The sequence below is a fragment of the Chionomys nivalis genome, chromosome 3 (genome assembly GCF_950005125.1).
Source record: "Chionomys nivalis chromosome 3, mChiNiv1.1, whole genome shotgun sequence".
Classification (NCBI taxonomy): Eukaryota; Metazoa; Chordata; class Mammalia; order Rodentia; family Cricetidae; genus Chionomys; species Chionomys nivalis.
Genome location: NC_080088.1, coordinates 110,367,305 through 110,392,040, shown reverse-complemented (window position 1 = coordinate 110,392,040; position 24,736 = coordinate 110,367,305). Strand labels below are relative to the sequence as shown.

The following is a 24,736-nucleotide window of genomic DNA, read 5'->3' as shown; positions in this document are numbered from 1 at the left end:
CAGCCTGGTTCAGAGTGGAGTTCCAGGATAGCCAGGGCTACACAGAAAAACCCTGTCATAAAACAAAGTCTTATGCATTTAGCATTTCAAGCAGTAAATAGAGCTGGGGGAATGGTTTTATTTGCGATGAAGGTCTTAGAAGACTTTTGAGATCTTATCATATACCCTGGTTAATGTGGTGCTGGGGATCAAGCCCATGGCTAGACAAAGGTAGCAACTGTGCTACATTCCTCAGGTCCTTTGGAGTTGCCTGGGGCAATCTTCCTGTCCTACCCTCCCTAGGGATCACATTCCAGCATCTGAGCCTTCCTACCCTTGCTGGAAAGTTTTTTTTTGTTTGTTTTGTTTTTTTGAGACAGGGTTTCTCTGTGGTTTTGGAGCCTGTCCTGGAACTAGCTCTTGTAGACCAGGCTGGTCTTGAACTCACAGAGATCTGCCTGCCTCTGCCTCCCAAGTGCTGGGATTAAAGGCGTGCGCCACCACGGCCCGGCTCAAAAGAGAATTTTAATAGCTCCTTTATCACAGGCCTCTCACTGTAAGGTCTTTATAACTTTACAATGGTTAAGAACAAAGGAAACTGCTATAGCAGACAAAACGTGTGGCTGGGCATATTAGGGACTTGGATTTCTAGGTTAAGCTTAGAGCAGCTGAGTTTAAGACTAACATTCAGTTTACCCTTGTTTTTGCAGAGTATGTATATAGGTGTTGGGTTAGTGATCAGAAACTACAGAAAGGAGCTAATGGGATGTGTGGGAGAATGAAAGGATTCTCATTTAAACTAAACACATGGTTACCCTTTATCCTTTTGCTGTGCACCACATCAGCCAGGTCCTGTATAGCTTATTCGTCTGTGGTTGGAGGAAAGCATGAGGATTATGAAATGGCAAGTAGAAAAAATAAAGACAGAAAAGACATAGATCAGATGTACCATATGTGTACAGTGATCATGGTGTCTATCAGAAAAAAGATACAAAAGACAGAGACATGGATATGTGTACAAAAGACAGAGACATGGATATGTGTACCATACGTGTACAGTGATCATGGTTAGAAGAGGGTGTCTGTCAGAACCCAGGGAACCTGAAGTAGTAAGCTGCCATGTACTAGAACAGAATCCCAAGTTTTTTGTAAGAGCCGCAAAGGCTCTATTTTTTTTTTTGTTTTGTTTTTCGAGACAGGGTTTCTCTGTAGCTTTGGTGCCCGTCCTGGAACTAGCTCTTGTAGACCAGGCTGGCCTCCAACTCACAGAGATCCGCCTGCCTCTGCCTCCCGAGTGCTGGGATTAAAGGCGTGCGCCACCACCGCCCGGCCACAAAGGCTCTATTGAGTCATCTCCAGCCTCATTTGTGAGACAGTCTTTGGAGACTGGGTTTCCTTCAGATAAGGTTGGGTCAGCATATCTAGCTCAAAATTAATTCTACTTGCAAGCATGCGTAAGATAATTCCTGCCTGCAGCTCCTTAAATTATTCTAACTGGATTTTCCTTACATTAACACACATATCAGTTTGGATAACCACTCAGCTCCTCAAAGTTGTTTCTAGTCAGGTGGTGGTGGTGCATGACTTTAATTTCAGCACTTGAGAGGCAGAGGCAGGAAGGAAGTCTGGTCTACAAAGTGAGCTCCAGAACATTCAGGATTGTTACTCAGAGAAACCCTGTCTGGATACACTTAACCCTCCAGTCAGAAAAAGTTGTGGTTTCCAATATCTGTTTCTTCTGAATAAGACAGGGATAATGACCAAGTAGCATACAACAGACTTGTTATAAGGCACTTTATTAATATAAAAGTGCTCACATCCCTTTAATGCATTAACCTATTTCCTGAATAAAATGGACTCAAATACTGTACACCAATTCTGCCTTGTAAATAGAAAAACTACTTTTAGTAAATTTGCTCCCTTTACATCTCTGTGTACTGTGATATTGCTTATCTCCTAAACAACTGCTATAAAGAAGCATGTACAGCCCATGTTTTCTAATTGTAAAACTCAATGCTACATACAAGGGACTCAAACAAGAACAGGTAACTTAAGTTAACACCAGTTTTGAGAAAACCATTTTTATTATCACTGCTCAGCTTGTGTGTGCAGATTATGTACCAAATGGCCAGATCTTCTAAAGAACATCTACATAACATTTCTTTTATGCGTCAAGAGATGAAAATAACTGTACAAGGTTAAGTACAAAAGTACACAAGACAGCGGACACGAGAAAAATCTATGTATGAGATTTTATCCCACCCGAAGCTTTAATATATTTGAAAAGTAGAATTCATGAACTAAAAAATATTGTCCTTCTATAGTCCTGTCAAGTTTAATGGAAGTGGGTTTAACCTGATTACAACACTAACACCAGTATCACTGATCTGATATTTACAAAAAAATCGTATTTTTCAATAAATTAAAGTCAATGCAACACCCATGCAAGCTAGAATACTAGCTGTTTGGTGAACAAGGACCTGACATCAGAACAAGTCTATAAAGTCCCAAATTGTTATTTTTCAAACTGTATCCATTCCTCGCATTGAAGAGGTGAAACCCAAACCCATTCCTCTTTGTGTGTGGGTTTGTGATCTTGCCATTTCATACTGAGCATCAAGATTTCGAAAAACTTCTTCTTGTTGCTTCAGAGTCTTGTAACTTTCTTCATCAACTGAGCTACAGCCAGCTTCATCTTCACTCTAAATATCATGCAAAAAAATTTGTTTTAATTTTTAACATTTATATTATATACTGTACACCATGTGCATGCAATGTTTGCAGAGGTCAGAAAAGTGTTGTTGCCCCGAGGACTGAAATTACCAACAGTTGTGAACTATTGTGTGGTGCTGAGAATCAAATAAGTCCCCTTGGAGAAAGAGTCCTTTTAATAGCTCCCCAGCCCCAGATATAAAATAGTAACCTCGGGCTGGAGAGATGGCTCAGAGGTTAAGAGCACTGGTTGCTCTTCCAGAGGTCCTGAGTTCAATTCCCAGCAACCACATGGTGGCTCACAACCATCTGTACTGAGATCTGGCTCCCTCCTCTGGCGTGTGGGCATACATCAAGGCAGAATGTCGTATACATAATAAATAAATAAATCTTTAAAAAAAAAAAAATAAATAAAATAAAATAGTAACCTCCACTGTAAGTTATTAAAATACTTTTAAGTGCAAAGGCCTGTTATATATATGGAACACAGCGTAATTACAAATAACTTCCTGTTAGTGGTGTGGTCAAGAATAATGCCAGGACTGGGCACATAATGCCATACACCCAGCAACCACAGGCTGAATCACAACCATCTATAGTGTGATCTGATGCCCTCTTCTGGCATTAAGTTGTACACATAGATAGAACACTCATATACATAAAATGGCTATGCATTATTTTTTCTTTGGTTTTAAGAGACAGGCTTTCAGAGTTTCTTGAACTGTCTTGAACTGCCTTGGCTGTCCTGGAATTCAAAGGTTTGTCTGCTTCTGCCCAAATGCTGAGATTAAAGGAATGCACCAAGTCGCTCTTAACCTAAAAGAGCATTAGTATTTTCCCAGCAAATTCATTTCTCTTCTTTAAAACTTTCACCATAATACCACAAAAGAGCTGGGAGCGGGTGGCTCATGCCTTTAATCCCAGCACTCAGGTCTACAGAGCAAGTTTCAAGACAGTCAAGGCCATTGAAAAACCCTGTCTCCAACAGCCACAAAGGATGCTTCTACAGCAAAGTATTAGGATCACAGGCTTCAGTCAGAGGTCAAGATTGCTGGGGAGTAGTGGTGGTGGTGCACGCTTTCCCCTGTGAGTTCCCGAGGCAAGCCTGGTCTACTAGAGTTAGTTCCAGGACATCTAGGACTGTTACACAGGGAAACCCTGTCTCGAAAAACCAAAGATTGCTAAGCAAGAATGCTACCACTACGGTCAGGTGAGGATATATACCAAGATCCTGTTTCAAAGAACAAAAACAACCAAAGGGTCTACCAACTGAGCTACATCCTCAGTCCTGTTTTAGATTTTTAAATACAGGGCCTTACTAGGTATCCTCACAAGGTATGATCAACAGATATGCCAAAAAAGTCTGTACTGTCCAAAAGTAAGAATGACTATGGCATAGTCATATCTATAGGATTAACCTGGAGAATAGAGATATTCTCAATTAAGTACTTAGAACTGACATATGACTGATATACTTTGAAGCTGGAAATCAATGTTGCTGTGAAAATACAAGTTAGGATCAACCCTAAGGCATAACTCACCTTAATGCCCATTAACTTCCTAAATTTGACATTTTGGTCCTTGTTTCCAAAATTCAATTTTTCCCATATTTCAGCAGACTGAGATTTGTCCTATGAAAAAAAAAAGCACTGAATTTTAGAGTAAGTATAATTTAAGTTTATTATGTCATAAATATCACTCAGTATCCCAGGTTGTCCTTTAACTCTTGATCCAACTGAACTGCCTCATCCTCCCAAGAGCTAGGACTAAGAAGCATGAGCCACCATCCCTGGCTCATAAGATATCTTGATCAAGCTGCTTAGCAGCCCACACCTTATAAATGTAAAGCATTGCCTGCTCTTCCAAAGGTCCTGAGTTCAATTCCCAACAACCACATGGTGGCTCACAATCATCTGTAATGAGGTCTGGTGCCCTCTTCTGGCCTGCAGACATACACACAGACAGAATATTGTATACATAATAAATAAACACTTAAAAATAAATAAATAAATGTAATTTGATTTTCTTTAAAAGCTTGGCTCAAACGAATTCAACACTTTAACATTACAACACAATATTACCATCCAAAAAGGACAACTGAAAACCATGCAAATGAGCTACAATTCTTTTCTAAGTCGGGACACACACACTCTCTCTCAATTTTACTTATGGCAAAGTCAACCATTATAAATAGGCTCTTGGAAATGACAGGTTACATTCCGAATTGTTTAATGCAATTATCAGCTAGTGTGAAATGATGAGAAGACACAAAAACTTACGCCTTCTTTCTTGCCTTGCCAGAGCATTTTCCTCTTTTTCTCTTGCTCAGCAAACTTCATTGGATTCACAGCAGCTGGGTTATAGTAGCTAGGTACAGCTATGCCGGTCTCCGCCAAGGCTTTAGCTTGCAGGGCTGCCATTTGAGCTGCCATAGCTATCTGAGGAGTCACTTGTGTTCCTGACGCCAACAGAGCAGCAACATTGAGAACAGAACCCCCAGTGGCTGCAGCTGCTGAAAAACACCGAATAGATTTTAAAACACATAAGCTAATACACGTAAAAGTAGTATTTGTATATGTATATAAATCCTTAAAATTTGTAAAAGTGAAAGATAATTTTCACCAAATAATGTTTGCTAAGCCGGGTGGTGGTGGCGCAAGCCTTTAATCCCAGCACTCGAGAGGCAGAGGCAGGCGGATCTCTGTGAGTTCAAGACCAGCCTGGTCTACAAGAGCTAGTTCCAGGACAGGCTCCAAAACCAGAGAAACCCTGTCTCGAAAAACCAAAAAGTTTACTAATATGTTTAATGTGTTTATCAATAGACATTTGCTTATTACTGTTAAAGAAATATACAGACACAGCCGCAGAGGTGGCTCAGAGCCTAGGAGAGCAGCCTGCTGTTCTCAAGGTCCGGAGTTCGAGAACAGCTCGCTCTATGTAAAAATCGGAAAAAAGAAAATACAGAAAATAAGGCATGATTACAGTAAAATGAACTATGGGACCAGCAGCAATTTTTTCAAGATAGGGTTTCTCTGTATAGCACTGGCTGTTCTGGCATCTGCTTTGCAGACCAGGCTGGCCTCCAACTCAGAGATCAGCCCGCCTCTGTCTCCTAGGCGCTGGGATTAACAGAGGCATGTGCCACCTTGCCAAGCACCAATTTTCACTAAAACACCCAGAAAAACTTAGAAGGAGGGCACTGTTCACACCCAGAAGATGGTATTGTCAAATTCTAGGGAAGAGCCAGATTCTTCTAAAAATAAGTTGTCAATGTAGAACATAGAACAGATGTGAGCTGTTCTTTTGTATGTGTTGCTTTTATTGGCTAATGAATAAAGCTGCTTTGGCCTATGGCAGGGCAGAATATAACCAGGCTGGAAGAGATACAAAGAGAGTAGGTGAGGTCAGGGAGACAGGCAACCAGAAACTTTCTGGATAGACATGGGTTAATTTGAGATATAAGAGCTGACTGGAAATATGCCTAAGCCATCGTAAAGCAGTGTGGTGATAATATAGTTTTTGTGTGATTATTCAGATCTGGGTAGCTGGGAAATGAACAAGCAGTCTCTGTTTACATAGAGCTGGCACCTTCAAAAAGTATTCTTGGCTAGGCGGCGGTAGCACGTCTCTAATCATGGCACTCGAGGAGGCAGAAGCAGGCAAGTCTCTTGAGTTTGAGGACAGCCTGGTCTACAGAGTGAGTCCCAAAGCTATATAGTGCTGATAACTGCTGAGCTGGCTCCTCACCCCTCACCTTCTTACAAGATAGGGTACTACTATGTAACCCTGATTGGCTTGGTACTTGGCATAGAAACTATGTTAGACTTCCCGCAGGGCAGGGAATCTGGACTGCTCTTCAGTCTGGAGAGGGTGGGGGAATGGAGTGGGGGGAGGGGGAGAGAAATGGGAAATGGGGAGGAGGCGGAAATTTTTTCAACAACAAAAAATTAAATAAATCAAAACAAAAAAAAAACACCTATGTTGGTAACAAACTCAGACCACCTTTACTGTCTCCTGATTAGTAGGAGAAAAGGCCCAAGGCATCATCCCCTGCTAGGATACAGTCTCATAAAAAATTTTTCCTACACTGCGTTTTTGCAGACAGTTTTGCTCCGGGTTGGCTTTGAATTTGCAGGGAGCCTACAGATTAGTTATAGCACACCGTATATAGTTGGCTCCAAAAGTTCTTAAGCTAATATTATAGAAAGTCAGTTGTGGAAGTTTATAGGAGAGAACTGACACCAGAAGTGTCCTCTGACCTACACATGGCATGAGTGCATACACACACACACACACACACACACACACACACACACACACACACACACACTTTTTGTTGTTCTCAACAGTCATCATACACACCTACACACAAGAGTTTTTTGTTGTTATGGTTGAGACAGTGCCTCACTATTAAGACCAGGTTGGCCCTGAACTCAGAAATCTTCTTACCTGTCTGCCAAGTGCCGGAATTAAATGTATATAATCACTCAGGGTCAAAAAAAAAAAAGGTTTTTGAGAAGATGAAAACATTCACAATGTTTATACAGTGCCTTGATAAGAAGGGATAAAGGTGATTTTCCCATCAAATTTTCTGCAATTTTCAAGTTTTTTATACCACACAATTCATACCTGCAGCCATTTCTTGTTGTTTTTGCTTTTCAACCATTTCCTTTTCTCGTTGTTCTTGTAATTTCTTTGCCCTTTCCAATCTATCAAAAACAATGTAAAATAATTTGATGTAAAACCAGTATGTACCTTCATTATATACAAACATTTTATATACAAAACATTAAATTAATGAATATCATATTCCCCCTACTAAGATTAGAGTCAGTAATGAGTATACCAATACAATTCTCAAAACAAAAGTTTTGAGAAAGATGAGAGTTGACTTATGCTGTCTGTGCTGGCCTTGAACTGCAGGGCTATAGCAGGCTACCAGCCAGGGACACAAACTTTGCTATATTCATCCAAGTAGCATATGCCAAAATAATATTTTGAAACTTCTGTGAGTCTGTTCTTTTTGATACAGGGTCTCAAGTAGCTTTGGCTAGCCTTGAACTCTGACACTCCTGTCTCTACCTGACCAACACTGGGATTACAAATGTGTGCCACGATGACTAGTCCTAAGTAATTTCTTAAAAGGTCAAAGCAAAATTTTTACAAGTATCCTTTCACTCCAACCCCAAATGTCTGTGTTGCCATAGCAACATCACTCAGAAGGCTAAAGCAGAATAACTTGGCAAAACCCTGTGCAGAAAAACCAAAACATCCAGATCCCGGGGTGGCACCATGTCTTTAGCCCCAGCAGTTGGAAGACACAAGACCTCAGTGAGTTCAAGGCCAGTCTGGGCTGACATAGTTCTGGGAAGCCAGCGCTATCCTGTCTTAAAAAATAAAAAACAAAAATAAACCAAAATGTCTCCAATTTCTGTCAGTGCTAGCTATGAAGGCAAAGATAAAATTAAAGACTATAAACCACATACTGGTGCTAGATAAATTATAGTACATGCTTAAGTGATAAAACAATATTTATAATACACTGCATAGAAACCTGGACAAAAACAGTCTATTTTATATTCAAATAAGGGATCAGCATAATCTTGAGTTTAGAAGATGATATGCAAAAACTCTTCTTTACAATCTACTAAACAAACAGGACAAACTAAATCAAGAAATTTTTGGTTAGCAAGGAAATTGATAACATGAAATAAAAATTTCAATACAAAACAAAAATTAATTAAAAAATTAATTATACACTAAATTGCCATGGTTGGTTAAATTTCTACATAGTAGATAATAAATAGTATCACTCAATTTTTGAAACAGAAACCTATCAAATGTTACATCTCATTAAGTTAGTCCAAGCAAACGTTATCTTCTGGTTTTGAGACACACAGGCAATGTATTATAGTGACACCAAACAGGCATTTGCAGTTTTTCCTTTCAAAGAGTGTCTCATTGAGTCTTGGATGGCCTCAAATTCAGGTAATGATAATGACCTTAAACTTAGAGAATTCCTGTTTCTACTTACTATCCAAATGCTAGGATTAGGTATGTGCCACAACTGACTTTAGGCAGGGCTAAGGAATTCAGGGCTTATACATTCCAGGACAGCACTTTATCAACTAAGCTACTTTCTCAGCAGATATTAGTTTTAACAAGCACAAAAAGAGGTTTACAACCTATAATCCTTGATAAGTTTATTGCCCTAAAACTCTCCATGTAGCCCAGAGTTGTCTCAACTCAACAATCTGCCTGCCTGTTTTCTGAGTACTGGAATTGAAGGTGTGGACCAATACACTTTAATCGTTTCTTTTCGAATCACTGATAATCTAAACCAAACGGCTTGATGGTAATAACTTTTCTTTTGGTTTTTGGAAATAGGGTCTCATGTAAGCCTAACACTGCCCTCAAAATATGTAGCCAAGAACAACTTTGACCTCCTGATCTTCCTACTGCTCAGTGTAAGGACTGCAGATATGCACCAAACATATCTACTCTAAAACTTTACCTTAAGAACAATTAAAAAGAAAATATAATAGATGCCAATATGTAAGAAAGAGTGTAACTTCAATGCTTGGAAAATTACTAAGTTAATAAACAATTATCCATTAGATTTTCTAACACTGTTGCTCTAAACAAGCCAACTATTGGTTTATGGGTTGCACGTGTAGGGCCATTGCAGGTTGAAATCAACTCCATTCACTAAGGTGAATGGATGAAGACGGGTGAGCTCACACCTTTGCTGCTGCTGTTCAGTGGAGTTTCTGCCAGGCTGGCTTCACAGGGCAGCAGCACATCAGGTTACACTGTGATAACTGTATTTTTATAATGAAAAAAAATACAAACTCAATTTTGTAAGAAAAAAAAAAAAAAAAAACCCAAATCCAAAAATATAGCTTTCAGAATATGCAAAAAATAAGCGCTTCGCTTTTGGCCTCCTGAAGCAGCTCTTTGGCCCCTGAATATTTCTGACACAGACCTGCTATAATGTGGCCACACAACCACCCAACATTCAAATAGAAACCTCAGAAACGCAACATTCTCTCTACAAGATAATAAATTGGCTTATGATGTGCATCCACTAAAACTATAATCTAGTGACAGAATTCCCAGTGTTCAGGTGTTTTGTTATAAGGGAAAAAAAAGTAAAGTAAAAGACAACTTAGGTTTCCTGAACGATTTAAAATTCAAAGTTTTCAAATGCAAGCAAGACATTTCAATCTATGTTTCTTTCATGGGGTGACAATGGTAAAAATAGCAGTTAATCACAAAGGTAAAAACTTCTTAGTCTTCCTACATGCGCACATTAAAAACTAATGATACAAACCCCAAATTAAAAACCTACTTAGATTGTTCTGTATCACAAATGTGCAACAGTATTCATGGGGGTATGGTATTGGTGGTAAAGAATTATCCTCTGAGTTAAAAGTATTCATTTGTCTACACCATGGACAGTTACTAGAAAAAGAAAAAAAATGACTTTAAATGAGAAAATACACATACCTCCTAGCTAAAGCTTCCTGGGCGTCCATTGCTGTGTTTCTACCTCTGAAGGGAGGTGGACTAGGTGTCCGGCTTAGGCTTCTGCTAAATCTTCTTGGTTTTTCAATTCTCTTCTTTCTGTCTCTGAAATAACCAGTATTTTATGTCCCATTACAGTCACAGAATTATCAATATTAATTGCATCAATAATTATCAATTTTCTCTAGATAGTTCAACAAAGATCAAGCAATATATCAAAAAAAAAAAAAAAAAAAAAAAAGCTTTCTAACAAAAATCTCATGTATGCCTCTGCACTACTTACATGCCTGGTGAAAAGCCAGAAGAGGACACGAGGCCTATTGTAATGGGAGTTCCAGATGGTATGTATGAGCAGCCATGAGAACTGGGAGTAGAACAAGAGCAGTCAATGCTCTTAACCGCTCAGTCACCTCTCCAGTCTCAATACATCCTGCATGTTAGTATGTAACAATAAGGATTCAAATATTCCTACTATTTTAAGTTGAATTATTAATGTTTCAGATAATAGTTATTAATTGCTAAAATAGGAATGTGTAGCAGAAGAAATATCATCTGATGGGTCCGGAGATCGCTCAGTGGTTAAGAGCATCTGCTGTTCTTTAGGAGGATTGAAGTTCAGTTCCAAACATGCATGTTGGGTGGCTCACAAGTACTTGTACTGTAAACCCAGATAAAGAAAATCTAATGCCCTCTTCTGGCCTGCACTTGGAAGAAGTATGTAGGTTCTTGTATTCAACGATAAGCAGGAGGGAAACCAGGAATGGTAAACACATGACTGTTCCTCCCAGGAAACCATACCCATTTCCCACGCAGACGGCCAAGAACAGACATGGTTAATACCCTGGTGACTTCTGGGCCATCTATATGGCCAGGCAACACAACACCCCCAGACCCTTACCTTGAGCCTATTTATTTCAGTCAAGCAAAGCACTATCCTCCTACATACCCTTTACTGTTTACCATGAGTTTGCTTCCTTAATCTATAGGACCTATTTTCATGAAGATGTCACTCATACGAGACTTTCAACATAACCATTTCTTAAACTTTGCTGTGTACATTGATTGTGTTAATTATCACCAGGAAACATTCTTTTCCTCAAACTGTGCTATGCTTAAATATGCCTAAAATAAAGTACTGGGTTCTAGACCCTTAAAGTTTGACCTAAAACCAGCTACTGAGCCAAGTTGAATTGGACTGACTTCTTGTCCCTCGCAAATGGACAACCTGCTGGTCATGGTGTTTGAAGAGACCCCACCATCTGCTGACATCTTCATAAGGGAAACACACACCCACGTACAAAACAAATCTTAATAAGGGAGAGAGGGTCATTGACCTGGACATACATGTAAGAAACAAAGTGAACTAACTACTTGAAAGGCAATTGGAAAATGAGTTACAATGGACTATATTTAGGAATGAACACACACACACACACACACACACACACACACACACACACACACACACACACACACACACACACCTGATTTAGAAACCATGAATTTGAAGTAGGGAGAGGAAGAGTAAATAGGGTTTAGAGGAAAGGGAAGATAGAAATATTTTTTTTTTCTTTTTGGTTTTTCTAGACAGCGTTTCTCTATGGTTTTTTTGGAACCTGACCTGGAACTAGCTCTTGTAGACCAGGCTGGTCTCAAACTCACAGAGATCCGCCTGCCTCTGCCTCCCAAGTTCTGGGATTAAAGGCATGCGCCACCACCGCCCGCAGATAGAAATATTATTAACTAAAATAAAATCCCCAAACTACAAAAACAAACACTGCTTTAAAAAAAAAAAAAAAAAGTCGGGTGGTGGCGGCACATGCCTTTAATTCCAGCACTCAGGAGTCAGAGGCAGGCGGATCTCTGGGAGTTCGAGGTCAGCCTGGTCTACAAGAGCTAGTTCCGGGACGGGCACTAAAGCTACGGAGAAACCCTGTCTCGAAAAACCAAAAAAAAAAAAAAAAAAAAAAAAAAATCCAGTACTTGGGAAGAACTACATAGAAAGGAAAACCTTTCCAAAAAATTAAGACAAAACAACAACAAAACACACACCAAATAACAAAATTTTAATTCCAGAAACCATGAGTAAATACATTAAAAAGGAAGGAAGTTGGCTCAATGAGGTCAGTCCTCTCTGATTTTCATGTCTCCTCAGCCAATCCAGATGATTTAGTAACACCTTTTTTTTTTTTTTTTTTTTTTGGTTTTTGGTTTTTCGTGACAGGGTTTCTCTGTGGTTTTGGAGCCTGTCCTGAAACTAGCTCTTGTAGACCAGGCTGGTCTCGAACTCACAGAGATTCGCCTGCCTCTGCCTCCCAAGTGCTGGGATTAAAGGCGTGCGCCACCACCACCCGGCTAACTCTAGCATTTGTGACTGTGGGACAGGAAGATCCCAGGAGCTTGCATGTCACCCTAGCTGAGTCCGTGTAACAAAAAATAACTTGAAGAACAAAAAAGACACCGACACCCCTGTTTACAAGTGTGCAACACACACACATACTCCAGTAGCTAGAAATGACCTCAATGGATAAAAAAGAACACTTGCTATGCTACTCTTAAAAACGATCTGGATTTGGTTCACAATCACCCATAACTCTAGTTCCAAGGGATATGATGGTTCTCTTTTGACCCCAGGTACCATCCATGTAGGCAAGACAATCAAACACATCAAACAGGTAAATTAGGAGAAACAAAACCCAAATGATCCAATAGTATTCAGTATTAAATGTGATAAAAAAGGAAACAGAACTGCTAGATGTGCTGTCAAATGCCTTTCAAAGCTACACAACCAAACTAAACAGAAAGATCACAATAAACTTAGGTTACTAACACCTTCAGATCATACACTGTGTAAGAATGTTTATAGAAATTCTTTCCTGTTGCAAGGGCATAGAACCCACAAAGAATACTAAAGCACAGACACACCCCCTAACGCTATATTTATTTTTACTGATGAGATAATGATTTAAAATATTTTAGATCAATCAGTAAATAATTTGTGTTGTACTCCTGAAAACAGATTGATAGTGAAGAGCAGGCTCTACTTTATTCTAGAGAGTGAACACTTACCGACTTCGACTCCTTGATCTGCTCCTGCTCCTGGTCCTATGCCTGTGTCTGGATCTTGATCGGGAACGTGTTCTAATCCTTCGTTTTCTATCTCGGCTTCTAGATCTTGACTTCTTCCTGTCTCTGCTTCTGGATCGAGACTTTTTTCGATCCCTACTCCTGGACCGAGACTTCTTCCTCTCCCTGCTTCTACTTCGATGGCGCCTGAAATTCAAGTTCATAAACTTTTAATTGCTCGTTGTTCTCCTTTTCCCTTTAAGGTTTATTTATCATGTACACAGTGTTCTGTCTGCATGTATCGCTGCAGACATATCTCATTACAGATGTTTGTGAGCCACCATGTGGTTGCTGGGAATTGAACTCAAAACCTCTGGAAGAGCAACCACTGCTCTTAACCCGAGTCACTGTTACAGCCTCAGTTGTCTCCCTTTTTAAGGACAGGTCTTACTACATATCCCAGGCAGACCTTAATGTTAATCTGTTATAAAAGTACAAATCACATGCTGAACTAACAAGTAAGACTGACTCCGGCGTGCAAACGGTCATTCTTACCAACCTCTTAGCTTTGGCTTAACTTAAAATTTCATGCCACAATCGGCAAAACTGGCATTCATCACTACAATGGTAAAAATATTGAACTGGGCACATGAAAATTACGACAGAGCATATGCACTTGCTGTCAATGACCCAGTTGCTCCTAATGTCATTAAAAATACAACACAACAAACAGGTGAAAGCAAACTATAACATTTTAAAACAAAAGTTTGTCAAAGCTTATTGTAATTGACCCTGATTTCAAACACCAGCTCCTCAAAAACAAACCCCCACACTGGAGTCAGAGAAATGACTCAGTTCTCTTGTAGAAGATTCCCAACACCGTGCACTTAACAGTTCTAGGGAATACAGTGCTTTTCCAGTCTCCATAGGTTCCAGTCACACATGCAATACATACACACATAAGGCTAAACACCCATACACATTAAAACGCCAGGCAGTGGTAGCATGCCCCTTTAATCCTAGCACTCTGGAGGCAGAGACAGGAGTATCTCTGCAATTTTGGGGCCAGACTTGTCTACAGAGTAAGTTTGAGTACAGGCTCCAACGCTACAGAGAAACCCTATCTTGAAAAACCACCAACCAACCCAATTTGGATCATGACTCTATTTTCCAAAAGCTGTTTTATTGTGACTAAATATTATAATGCGATGTTGAGTCAAGCACATCAAAACAGTTTTTAACTAGTTCCGTGTGGTGTTGTTTGTATGCCAACAATGCTAACTGTAAAGGAACACTGGGAGATGATTGTCTAGTGGTGGAGCATACCTTTAACGCTAGCTTGACTGAAGTTTGTGGGCAATGGAAGCCATACAGCGAGTCAGTTACAAAGTCTTGATTCAAAAAGTAAGAAACTTTAAAGAAAAAATAAACAAAACCCCAGCCAGGTGGTGGTGCACGCCTTTAATCCCACCACTCAGGAGGCAGAGGCAGGCGGATCTCTTAATTAGAGACCAGCATGCTCTATAAAAGTAAATGTCAATACAGAGAAATCCGATCTCGACTATTCTACCTTCAAGCCCCCAAAAGAAAATGCTGAAAAAAAAAAAACAACAACAACAACAAAAAAACCCCCACAAAACAAAACCCAAAAAGCAACGAATTCCACATAAATTTTACAAAGTCTTTGGCTTAATACAGTTTAACAATTCAACCTTAAAAAATTTTTCTATTTCAATGTACATTGTGGTTTTGCATGTATGTCTCTATGAGGGTGTCGGATCCCCAGTGAACTGCCACGTGGGTACTGGGAATGGAGCCCTGACCCTTCGGAGAGCAGCCAGGGCTTTTAACCACATGAGCCACTTCTCCAGCCCCTACAATGTAACCTTTTCAACACAAGAGAAAAGGTTAAAGGTCATACAGAGCCACTAATTAAATGTGGTAACCATCTTTCTGCCTTCTGGGGACCACTTTTGGATTTATGAGAAAGCCCCAAAGGATTTTTGTTCCAGTGCTGTGGATTGATTCCCAGGGCTTTAGACATGACAATTTTCTACTACTGAGATATATTCTAAGGTTCTAAAAGTCTTTAGTTACCAGCTACATTAAGGTAGTTAAGACATGATTAGTATCTTATGTAAGATTATGTGTATGTAACATGGGCTAGGAATAACCTACAAGTTAAAGGTACTGGAAGGCACCACATTATAACACCCAAATTAGTTACCTTTCACGAGACCTAGATCTTGAGTGACTTCTGCCTCGTGATGACTTCCTTTCCTTGCGTTTGTGTCTGTCCTCACCATTTTCAGATGAATTTAATCGTTCTCTTCCTTTGTCAGAAGAATGTTCTTTATCATTGTGCTCCTCGGACTTATGTCTCTTAGAGGATTTATCTTTGGATTCATGTCTTCTTGCCTGTTTTAACAAGAAGTTGGTTCTTTCAGGAAAATAGTGCAACAAAAAGAGTTAGTATGGGTAACAGTAAACAAAAATGTTGTGATGCAACATTAGTAACCTTAGGAATGTGTGGCAAACAATTTTATCTAGCCTCATATCACCCAAATGTTGCATATGTAATTACAATTTTCTAATTAAGACACAAAACTTCAGTTTGCTCCTTAAGTACTTTAAGAACAATGATTTAGAAAACAGATACTGAAAGCCATAGTTCAAGTGGAATCCTCATTTAAAAAAATTAACAAAATCCATTCTAAATCCCACGGATTATTAAGTTTAAAAAATAGGGTCAGGTGCAGTGCTAGGAAGACAGAGCACGGAACATTGAGTTGGAAACCAGCTTGGGCTATAGAGAAAACCCCGTCTCAAAAGAAAAAACTACCTACCACCTCCTAACCACAAAACAAATAAAAAATAATGGAAAGGAGAGACACAGCTCAATAGTAGAGCTAGCATACTTAAAGTCTTAGGTAATCCCCAGTAATATCAAAAAGAGAAACAAGCAAGGAGCTAATAGGTAAAAACACAAAGCAATGCTTCACAAAATGCACTTCAAATGAAGCAGCAAAGTATACTTTAACAAAAAGGTAATACTCCCCGCTATTTCAAATTTGCAGAACAGCAACGTCCCCCTTTAACTAACCATATTTCTTCCCACATTCTCTCCAAAAGACCTTATCTTTCTATGTCTATCTGTTTGCATCAACCCCAACAGGCTTACAGCTTTATTACATTGTATGAACCTAGGGTCAAAAATAGTACCTACTATTTTTAATTGAGAACAACAACAAAAAAGTAAACCAGGGGTAACAATTCCTATGTCATCATAAAATATATACTGTGAACTTAAGTGTATGAGTAAATCTCAACCACTCAACGTCAAACTTGGAAGTATTATGTACCTCCCAACTCAAACTTGTGAAGTACACCTTGTATTTAAAGCTTAAATCCCACACAACTCAGAGTAATTAAACTTAAATCTACTCAGATCTTCTAGGCTTATTTTCTATTTCATATAAACAAGAGGTGAAAACACAAAGTTGCAACTCAACTGGGCCTGGACCCATCCATTGCTGCTCAGGTCACCACTTCTCCACTATTACAACATGGATAGTTCCCACAATAGGTCAAAGCATATTTCTTTTGACTAGAGGTTAACTTTAAATACAAAGTCAAAAAAGTGGAGTCAATGGAACATGCACAATGCTATATATGAAAATGATCATAATGATTTTTATTTTGCAGGAAAAAAAAGAGACCTGCAGACACACGCTAGACCTTAGTTTCATGACCAGTTCTCTATAATATGACCTCAGAACCTTCTCAACTTTGCCATATAGTAGCAGACTAGAAAAGCTTTAAATGGTTAAATTTCCAGAAACTTTAAGAGTGTAAAACCAGTTTTCAAACATAACATTACTATTAAATTTATAAAACATTAAAACCCTTAAGTGATTTAAGATATATTTAAGGGAAATAGGAGTTTGAATGACTAATAGTTACCTTATCATGAAGTAGGCTTATTATTTTGCTATCTGAGTCTGCAGCGTCTTCAGTTCAGTCTCTTCGCGCATTAGCACGCTGAGTATGATTTATTATAGAAATGTTATCATGTGAGCTAAACAAAATAGTCATTTTCACAAAAACTCTCCTAAATTAAAAATGTAACAGAGCTTCCATTAGGGGAAGAGGTGAAGTCCCTGCCCATATTTGTTTTACGAGTCCCTTGCCCAGCCCCCTAAGGGTCTTTTTCCTTTCTCACTGCTAATCTCTTCCTGGGTAGCTCAACTTCTTAGGTAGGTGAGGCAAGCTAACTCCTATGTAGTACAGCTGCTGCTTTTGTTTTCCTTAGGCTTTACTATAAATGTCACCTCTCCAAGTGTCCCTCACATTTTTGCTGCAATAATATAAGGTTCATAGGTCTAGCTTCACTAAAGAAAAGAAAGGAAACTCAGTACTTTCAACGAGGAAAAAGTAGCCCACAAATACGGTATCAATAAAGATGTCTGATACTTAAAAGTCCTGAGCAGTTGTCGAGGATAAGGAGACCTGGGACCTCAGATTAATGGAAGCTCTGTATCACAGGCCTAAAAATCCAGCTTATTCTTCATATGATATTTTTATTGTGAATATTTTCACAATATAATAAAAGTTAATAGATTTTGAAGGCACTTTTTATATAAACAACTATCTCCTTGAAAAATGTTGAATTCAAATCATGCTTATTTTAAAACCCAATTAACCTTTTAAATTTCAAGCTTTGGTACTTACCTTGACAATGGCAAATAGTCACACAAACATTTCTACCAGACACTTTACAAGAATTTTAAAGTACCTATTCACTACAAAGTGTTAATTACCTCTTTGCTCCTGCTCCGGCTCCTGTGTTTTCTTCCTTCATTATCTGTGAACACACAAAAAAACCCAAAAATACATAAAGATATACAAACATCTTAAACACAAACTATAACAACGTCAGCAGTACAGGACTTTCATAACAAGGCCCAGGGTTGAATAAAAGAGGGAAAAAAGCCAATCAAAACAACCACTTCCTAAATTGCTAGTCAGGACTATCATGTATCTTTCAAAGACTACATTTTTTTAAGCATCTTTTTATTTTTATGTTTTAGCATTTTGAAATAGAATGACTTTATATTATTACCCCGACTGGCCAGAGACTGGAACTCGCTATGCATACCAGGTCTGTCTCTGCACCATGCCTGGCCAGTTTACTACTGCTTATGTGCCATGTGTGTGGGTCAGAGGTATAGGTTCCCCCCTTTCACCATCAAGGAGGTTCCGAGTGTTGAACTTAGGCTATCAGGCTCACACACACATGCCCTCACCACACTAAGTCATCTTACTGGATGTCAACTCTTGTGTGCACATAAACCAAAAATTAAACAACAAAACTGGGTTACATCTGACCTGATTTATAGTCAAAAGAATGTTATCTAGAAATTTTCATTTTTTTTTTTTGAGGCAGGGTTTTATATACTCCAGAATGGCTTTAATTTTTGATCATCATGCAATGTCACATCCAGCTTGAAAATGTTCAGTTTAAATGTGATCAGAATGTTCAACAGAATTAAACATACTAAAAAAAGAAATCTTGTTAAAAACCATCTACATATACAAGTAACAGATGACTGAGTCCAGTCACAACTTGTAAACTAACCACTCTGCTGTTTCTCACTTTGCAACGTTAAGTTCTTATGTAGTCGAGGCACTCTATCACTAAAATCACTCCAGCTCTGCTTGTTTGCTTGCTTGCTTTCTCAAAATAGGGTTCCTCTGTGTAACAGCTCTGGCTGTCATGAAACTAGCGCTGCAGGGATTAAAGCTGTGCTCCAGCTCACGCATTCTTTAAATAGCAGAGCGTTATGCCTTCAACACGAGACACTGTCTCGCTATTTGGCCTAGGCTGGCCTGGAACTACTATGCAGTCCACGCTGTCCTTGTATGTAGCACCACAGGGCTTGGGGTATATAATGAAATGACAGGACTACCCTGCAGAGTACTGGACTCTAGCCTTAGTGCTGGAAGGAAAAAAAAACCCTCTGTAGGTGCTACAACTCAGTACAAAGTTTGTGTTAAATACATTCAGAATATACCACATTCCTTACCTGATTTTCGTTTTCTTTCTCTTGACCTTGACCGTGACCTTGAATAGTGATGTTTTGAGGTTCTAGGAGAAATAGATACATCTGACTGCTCTTTTTTCTTTTCTCTATCCGGGGATGTCTTTTCTGGGGCTAGTCCGTCTCTTTCTGTATCAGTAGCCTAAAAGTTAAAAATAAGAATCATCAAAATTTGTAACTGCCATTTCCAATGTCTCTTGGTTTTTAAAAGGGCAAGGGACAAAGACAATTGTGTTTTACCAGAAAAGAAAACCAATACCCAAACACGGCTGATTTCCAAGTGGATATATGTGTAGTAAAGTAACAGATGTAAAAGACCTAGTTCTTGGTATTTCCAATAAATATTTAAACTATAAAACTTTAGATGTGTGAATTAAATGTGCTTTCTTGCCAGTAATCAAATCGCTGTTCATTATTAAAAAGCTATCTAGAACAAGCTGTTAAAAGGTTTAAATTACTTAGAACTATAAGATATTAAAGCAGCACAGGGAGCATTCTCTAGATTATAAAAGGATAAGTAGAAAATTACCTTACCTGAGAACCTAATTAACCTTCTTTAATGAAAATATCCCCTTGGCACAGAGGTACAGCAAAACATGTTCTGCCTCTCCATTTTATGCTCTGGGCTATGGAAACATCAAGCCGTTTCCATGTTAAAGCATTTTATAGGCAATATTACAATATAAATTTTATTTTGCAGTGCTAAGGAGTAAACCCAGGGTTTCATGCTTGTTAGGCAAATTCTCTATCACTGAGCTAAATCCCATCAGTTACAAAACTAAAACAAAAATCATGACACACACATTTCCAGAGAACTCTTTACCCAAGGTTCAATTTCTATTCATTTTCTAGTTTGCAGAAGGCCACCTATCTTCTGCACTCCTAACAGCAACCAACCAGCACAGACGCCCATGAATAAATGCTCAAGATATGAATTTCAGTTCTATCTCCTCACTAAAATTATTTCTGGCCGAAGATGTAGGTCAGTAGTAGAAGTGTTTGCTCCAAGTGTGACGTTCTGTCTTAAATCACCAGTGCTGGGAAAAAAAAATTTCCAACCACCACTAACCCTGTTTTTTTTTTTTTTTTTTTTGGTTTTTCGAGACAAGGTTTCTCTGTGGTTTTGGAGCCTGTCCTGGAACTAGCTCTGTAGACCAGGCTGGTCTCGAACTCACAGAGATCCGCCTGCCTCTGCCTCCCAAGTGCTGGGATTAAAGGCGTGCGCCACCACCGCCCGGCCACTAACCCTGTTTTTGAGAACTGTGTGATCCAAATAATCTCACCACAGAATTCCTGCAGAAGGGTGGGAATGAGGCATAACAATACTCATGCAAGAACGCTAGAACATTTTAATTAAAAAGAAAAGTACTGCCTGGTGGTGGCGGCACACTTTAATTCCATCCAGCACTTGAGAGACAGAGGTAGGTAGGTGGTGGATCTGAGTTCAAGGCCGGCCAGATCTAGAGTTCCAGGACAGCCAGGACCAGAGAAAAACCTTGTCTGGGAGGGGGGCAAAGGACAGGCAAATATATACAAACAAAAGAGAAATTGATGAACTGATTTAAACTGGACTAACTGAAATTATGTTATTTTCAAGGACACACTAAAGCCTGAAAATTCCTTTGAACTGAACTTGATTTTGAGATGACATTTCACAGGCAAGAGAAGCCCTGAAATTGAAATTCCCAGTACATGCCATCAAGCCCAACATTTGGTTGAATTCGATAAGAGGCACCAGGAACAAGCAGATGTGAACCATAAGCAGTGGAGTGGTAGGTATCTACTGGAGCAGGCAAGGAAAATGAACCTGCTCATCTGGTGAACATATGCCTCAGGACAGGAGCTGGCAAACAACATTATTTTTCTGCACAATCTTGTACACTTTTCTTTCTTTTTGAGACAAGGTATCTCTATGTTGCCCTGACTGGCCTCAAATTCCCTGCCTCTGTTGGAATTAAAGACTTGTGTCACTTAGCCCATTATAATATTATTTTTTACATTTAAAAAACTTGGTAAAACAAGCAAAAAAATATGAAAGGTTGTGCATCATCCATAAAACCAAAAGTATTTACCAGCTGCTACTTTTCTCCAAGTGTTTACCAATCTGACTTATGACTTCAGAGGGAAATAACTAGTCCTCATCAAGAAGAATCATGATTGCCGGGCGGTGGTGGCGCACGCCTTTAATCCCAGCACTTGGGAGGCAGAGGCAGGCGGATCTCTGTGAGTTCGAGACCAGCCTGGTCTACAAGAGCTAGTTCCAGGAAAAAAAAAAAAAAAAAAAGAAGAATCATGATTGACCTTTTTCCCTTGGGAAGATTAGTCCAGAAAACAAGTACCAAAATAAAGGAAGTGTATTATTTTACTGGAGTACAAATTTGGGTCAAAACCAATACCAGACTCTGAAAAGGACAGATTTGGGGGCTGGAACGATGGCTCAGCAGTTAAATGCACATAATTAGAAGGACAAACTTATAATTGGTGGTCAAATGCATAAATTATGTGCTAAAGTACCATTTGTACTTCAAGAGGAAAAGTAACAGAAAGAAAACAACCAGCTACAGGGGAGTTTCTCATTCCAGTATCCCATACTCTCTTTTTCCAAGACCTGAACAACTTCATGCTTTTGGCCTAAGAATCAAGATCAATCTTACTTTACAACTACTACCCAGAAACATTAGCCTACTCCCATAAAATACTGTAATCCCCCTGCCTTTGCTACCTATTAATAATTATATTGCTCTATTATACTATCAACGATGATCCAAAACATTTTTTTCATTCTTGTTCTATCCTTAAAGATAATTTCAGATTGACCTAAGATACATTATCTAAACTTAAAAAGTACTTCAGACATAAATCACAGGCACCCCCCACAAGTTTTCAGATGATGCCTGCTATATGTTCACGGTTGTCCTCAATATCCTGCCCCCCAGCTGTTAGGATAACAGCCATGTAAATCACATTCACTTTTCCTGAGAAATAATACGAGAACCGAGAACTACAGAAATAAACAGCATTTAGTCCATTAATGCCTATTTTGCAAAAGGCTTAGAAGCCTGGCAAGAGGAACTTTCATATGCAAAACACACTGCAGAATAAAGCCCATCTCATCATCACACATGTATTAGTAGGCGTGTGACAAAAACACATTATTTTATTTTCCTAAGGATATCTACAATATAACAGCTAGAAAGCCCAACTAGCAAAATTCCTCAGCCTTACTTCAGTTTAGCAGAAATCCATACAGACACTGCTTTTAAACTGCCTTCTATTTAGTCACCAGGTCTCTTAGAAAGTCACCCATTTCCTACAATCTACATGTTGAAACCCCCAGATAACTGAAGCACAGCACACAAATCCTTTCCCAGCACAAAGGAAGGTATGCAGCAGACTTCATTCTAGGGCAGTTCTCTGGGGGATTGTCTTTACAGTGGAGGGTACTGCAGAAACCAAATATTTGAATTTATTTCACTTAAAATAACACAAGAAAAACACTACTCTTTACTTGAAATATATTAAGAGGCCGAGACACAATTCAAAAGTTATTAGTCCCACAATTTAAAAAAGCTTAACTACCGTTGAAATTCCATAAAAATTATCTGAAATTCAACTAGATATAAAAGGTAGTGAGCTGCAGAAAACTATTTGTACTGTTCTAATTTCAAATATTCCAAGTATCAGGAAGAGCAATCCTTGTCTACAACAAGAAGTTAAAACCTTTCAGTCCGTGAAAGAGAATCCGTACTGCTCATAACAGTATTTTCTGTCTGTAACTAGAAACAAAACAATCCATAGGATAGTATGATTCACTAAAAACGGGCATAGTATATCCAGGACAGACCGGCTTCCTGTTCAAAATGGTCACTTAGGTACGGTTTTTTTGTTGTTGTTTTTCGAGACGGGGTTTCTCTGTAGCTACGGAGCCTGTCCTGGAACTAGCTCTTGTAGATCAGGCTGGCCTCGAACTCACAAAGATCCGCCTGTCCCAGTGCTGTCAGGTACGGTTTTTAATGTTTTGTTGTTTTCGGTTTTTTGAGACACGGTTTCTCCGTGTTAATAGCCCTGGCTCTCCTGGTACTCACTCTGTAGACCAGGCTGGTCTCAAACTTAGAGATCCACCTGCCTCCGTCTCCCGAGTGCTGGGACTAAAGGCGTGTGCCACCGCCGCCCGGCTTAGGTACGGTTTTTATATGGGTCAAGAAAGGGGACTCAAAGAAACAAGCCCCGCGGTTCTCAATAGTAGCACGAGTCGCTATGAAGCACAAGTATAAGGGAATAGAACTGGATAATTAGACAATTTTTACTCTTTAAAACAACCCCAACTCCAACCGAGAAGGTTTACACCGACAAACACTAAGCAGAATCGGACAAAGTACCCCATCTCACTAAGGGTTCGCCCAAGAGGATTAGACTGTCTCCTCATACATGGTCCCTGCCTTTTTGACCCGATACTTTCGAGAGACGACTTCTGGTCTTTTTTTTTCCCAGTCGCTTTTCTCCATGGAAGCATAAACTCTGAAGCCCGATCAAGGCTCAACACATATCACTTAGTTTGGGGCAACGAGATGAATCCCACAGTTCTGGGGGCTTCTAAAAACGTGGGGTGAGGGAAGTGATGAGGAAAGTTCTGGAAAAAAGAGCCATTCCCTGCGGCTCCCCACCCCCATCCACACCGCCTTACCTCCCCCTCCCTGCAGCAGGAAGCCATGATGGCGAGCGCAGAAAGCGGCCGCGGCGCCATTTTGTCCACACACAAGCACGGACAACAGCTCCGAGAGCTGGTCACTTTGTGTAGAGGAACAAAAAACCAGCCCTGGCTTCACGCTCGAGTTAGTACCTACCGCCATTGTTTTTGAGTCCCGGCCGCAAAGGCGGCGCCTCTGCTGGACGCGTTCAACAGTACTGGCCGCCCCGAAGCTTCGCCACAGACTAGATCCCTAGCGCGAAAGACCCGGATGGCACAAAAGGGATGAGGCCTGGCGCGGCGCTCAGCTTGCTGGGAGAAAAAGGGGGTGGTGATAAGAGTTTCTATAACAACGCGGTTCGAGATGGTGATTGGTTACTCTTTCCAAGGGCGTTTCGTAAAGGCAAAGAAATGGGTGGGGCCAAGATTACTCTGGGGGCCTGAATCCCTCACAGCTGGGATTCAATTTGATCTAGGGTGGGGCGGTTTCCTGTTTCGAGTGTGAAAAAATTTTGGCCTGCTGCAGCCTCCGTAGAAGGGGTTGGGCGCGGGATTCTCCCGCCAATTTAAAGTAGTGTCATGGAACCTAAAGTGAATTGGAGTGGCTGTGTGAGTCAGGAAGAAGTGTGAAATATTTGAGAGTGTTTTTTAGTGTCTTCAGCTG

General features: G+C 39.7%; 1 protein-coding gene across 3 annotated transcripts; it reads right to left on the bottom strand.

Moving 5' to 3' along the window:
- Positions 1–1,794: 1,794 nt before the first annotated feature.
- Positions 1,795–24,368, bottom strand: Rsrc2 (arginine and serine rich coiled-coil 2). Of its 3 annotated transcripts, none has more exons than XM_057765193.1 (10): positions 24,230–24,368; positions 19,371–19,527; positions 18,105–18,148; positions 15,512–15,702; positions 13,288–13,491; positions 10,201–10,323; positions 7,321–7,400; positions 4,971–5,203; positions 4,233–4,322; positions 1,795–2,681 (listed from the first exon to the last, which is right to left on the bottom strand). In XM_057765193.1, exons 1-10 carry the CDS (start codon positions 24,233–24,235, stop codon positions 2,502–2,504), a joined length of 1,308 nt encoding a protein of 435 aa, XP_057621176.1. In that variant the 5' UTR covers positions 24,236–24,368; the 3' UTR covers positions 1,795–2,501. The 3 variants fall into 3 exon arrangements, with proteins under 3 accessions (XP_057621176.1, XP_057621177.1, XP_057621178.1); XM_057765194.1 differs by having other exon boundaries at positions 4,971–5,200; XM_057765195.1 differs by lacking the exons at positions 19,371–19,527; positions 24,230–24,368 and adding an exon at positions 17,248–17,325 and having other exon boundaries at positions 15,512–15,724.
- Positions 24,369–24,736: the final 368 nt, after the last annotated feature.

What these genes read in the sequence shown, in the direction of transcription:
- Rsrc2 (XM_057765193.1), bottom strand. An exon ending in ACAACAAGAAATGGCTGCAG is followed by an intron (nt 5,204 to 7,320) that starts GTATGAATTGTG and finishes GGTGTTTTTCAG; the next exon opens with CAGCTGCAGCCACTGGGGGT. An exon ending in GGCAAGGCAAGAAAGAAGGC is followed by an intron (nt 4,323 to 4,970) that starts GTAAGTTTTTGT and finishes TTTTTTTCATAG; the next exon opens with GACAAATCTCAGTCTGCTGA.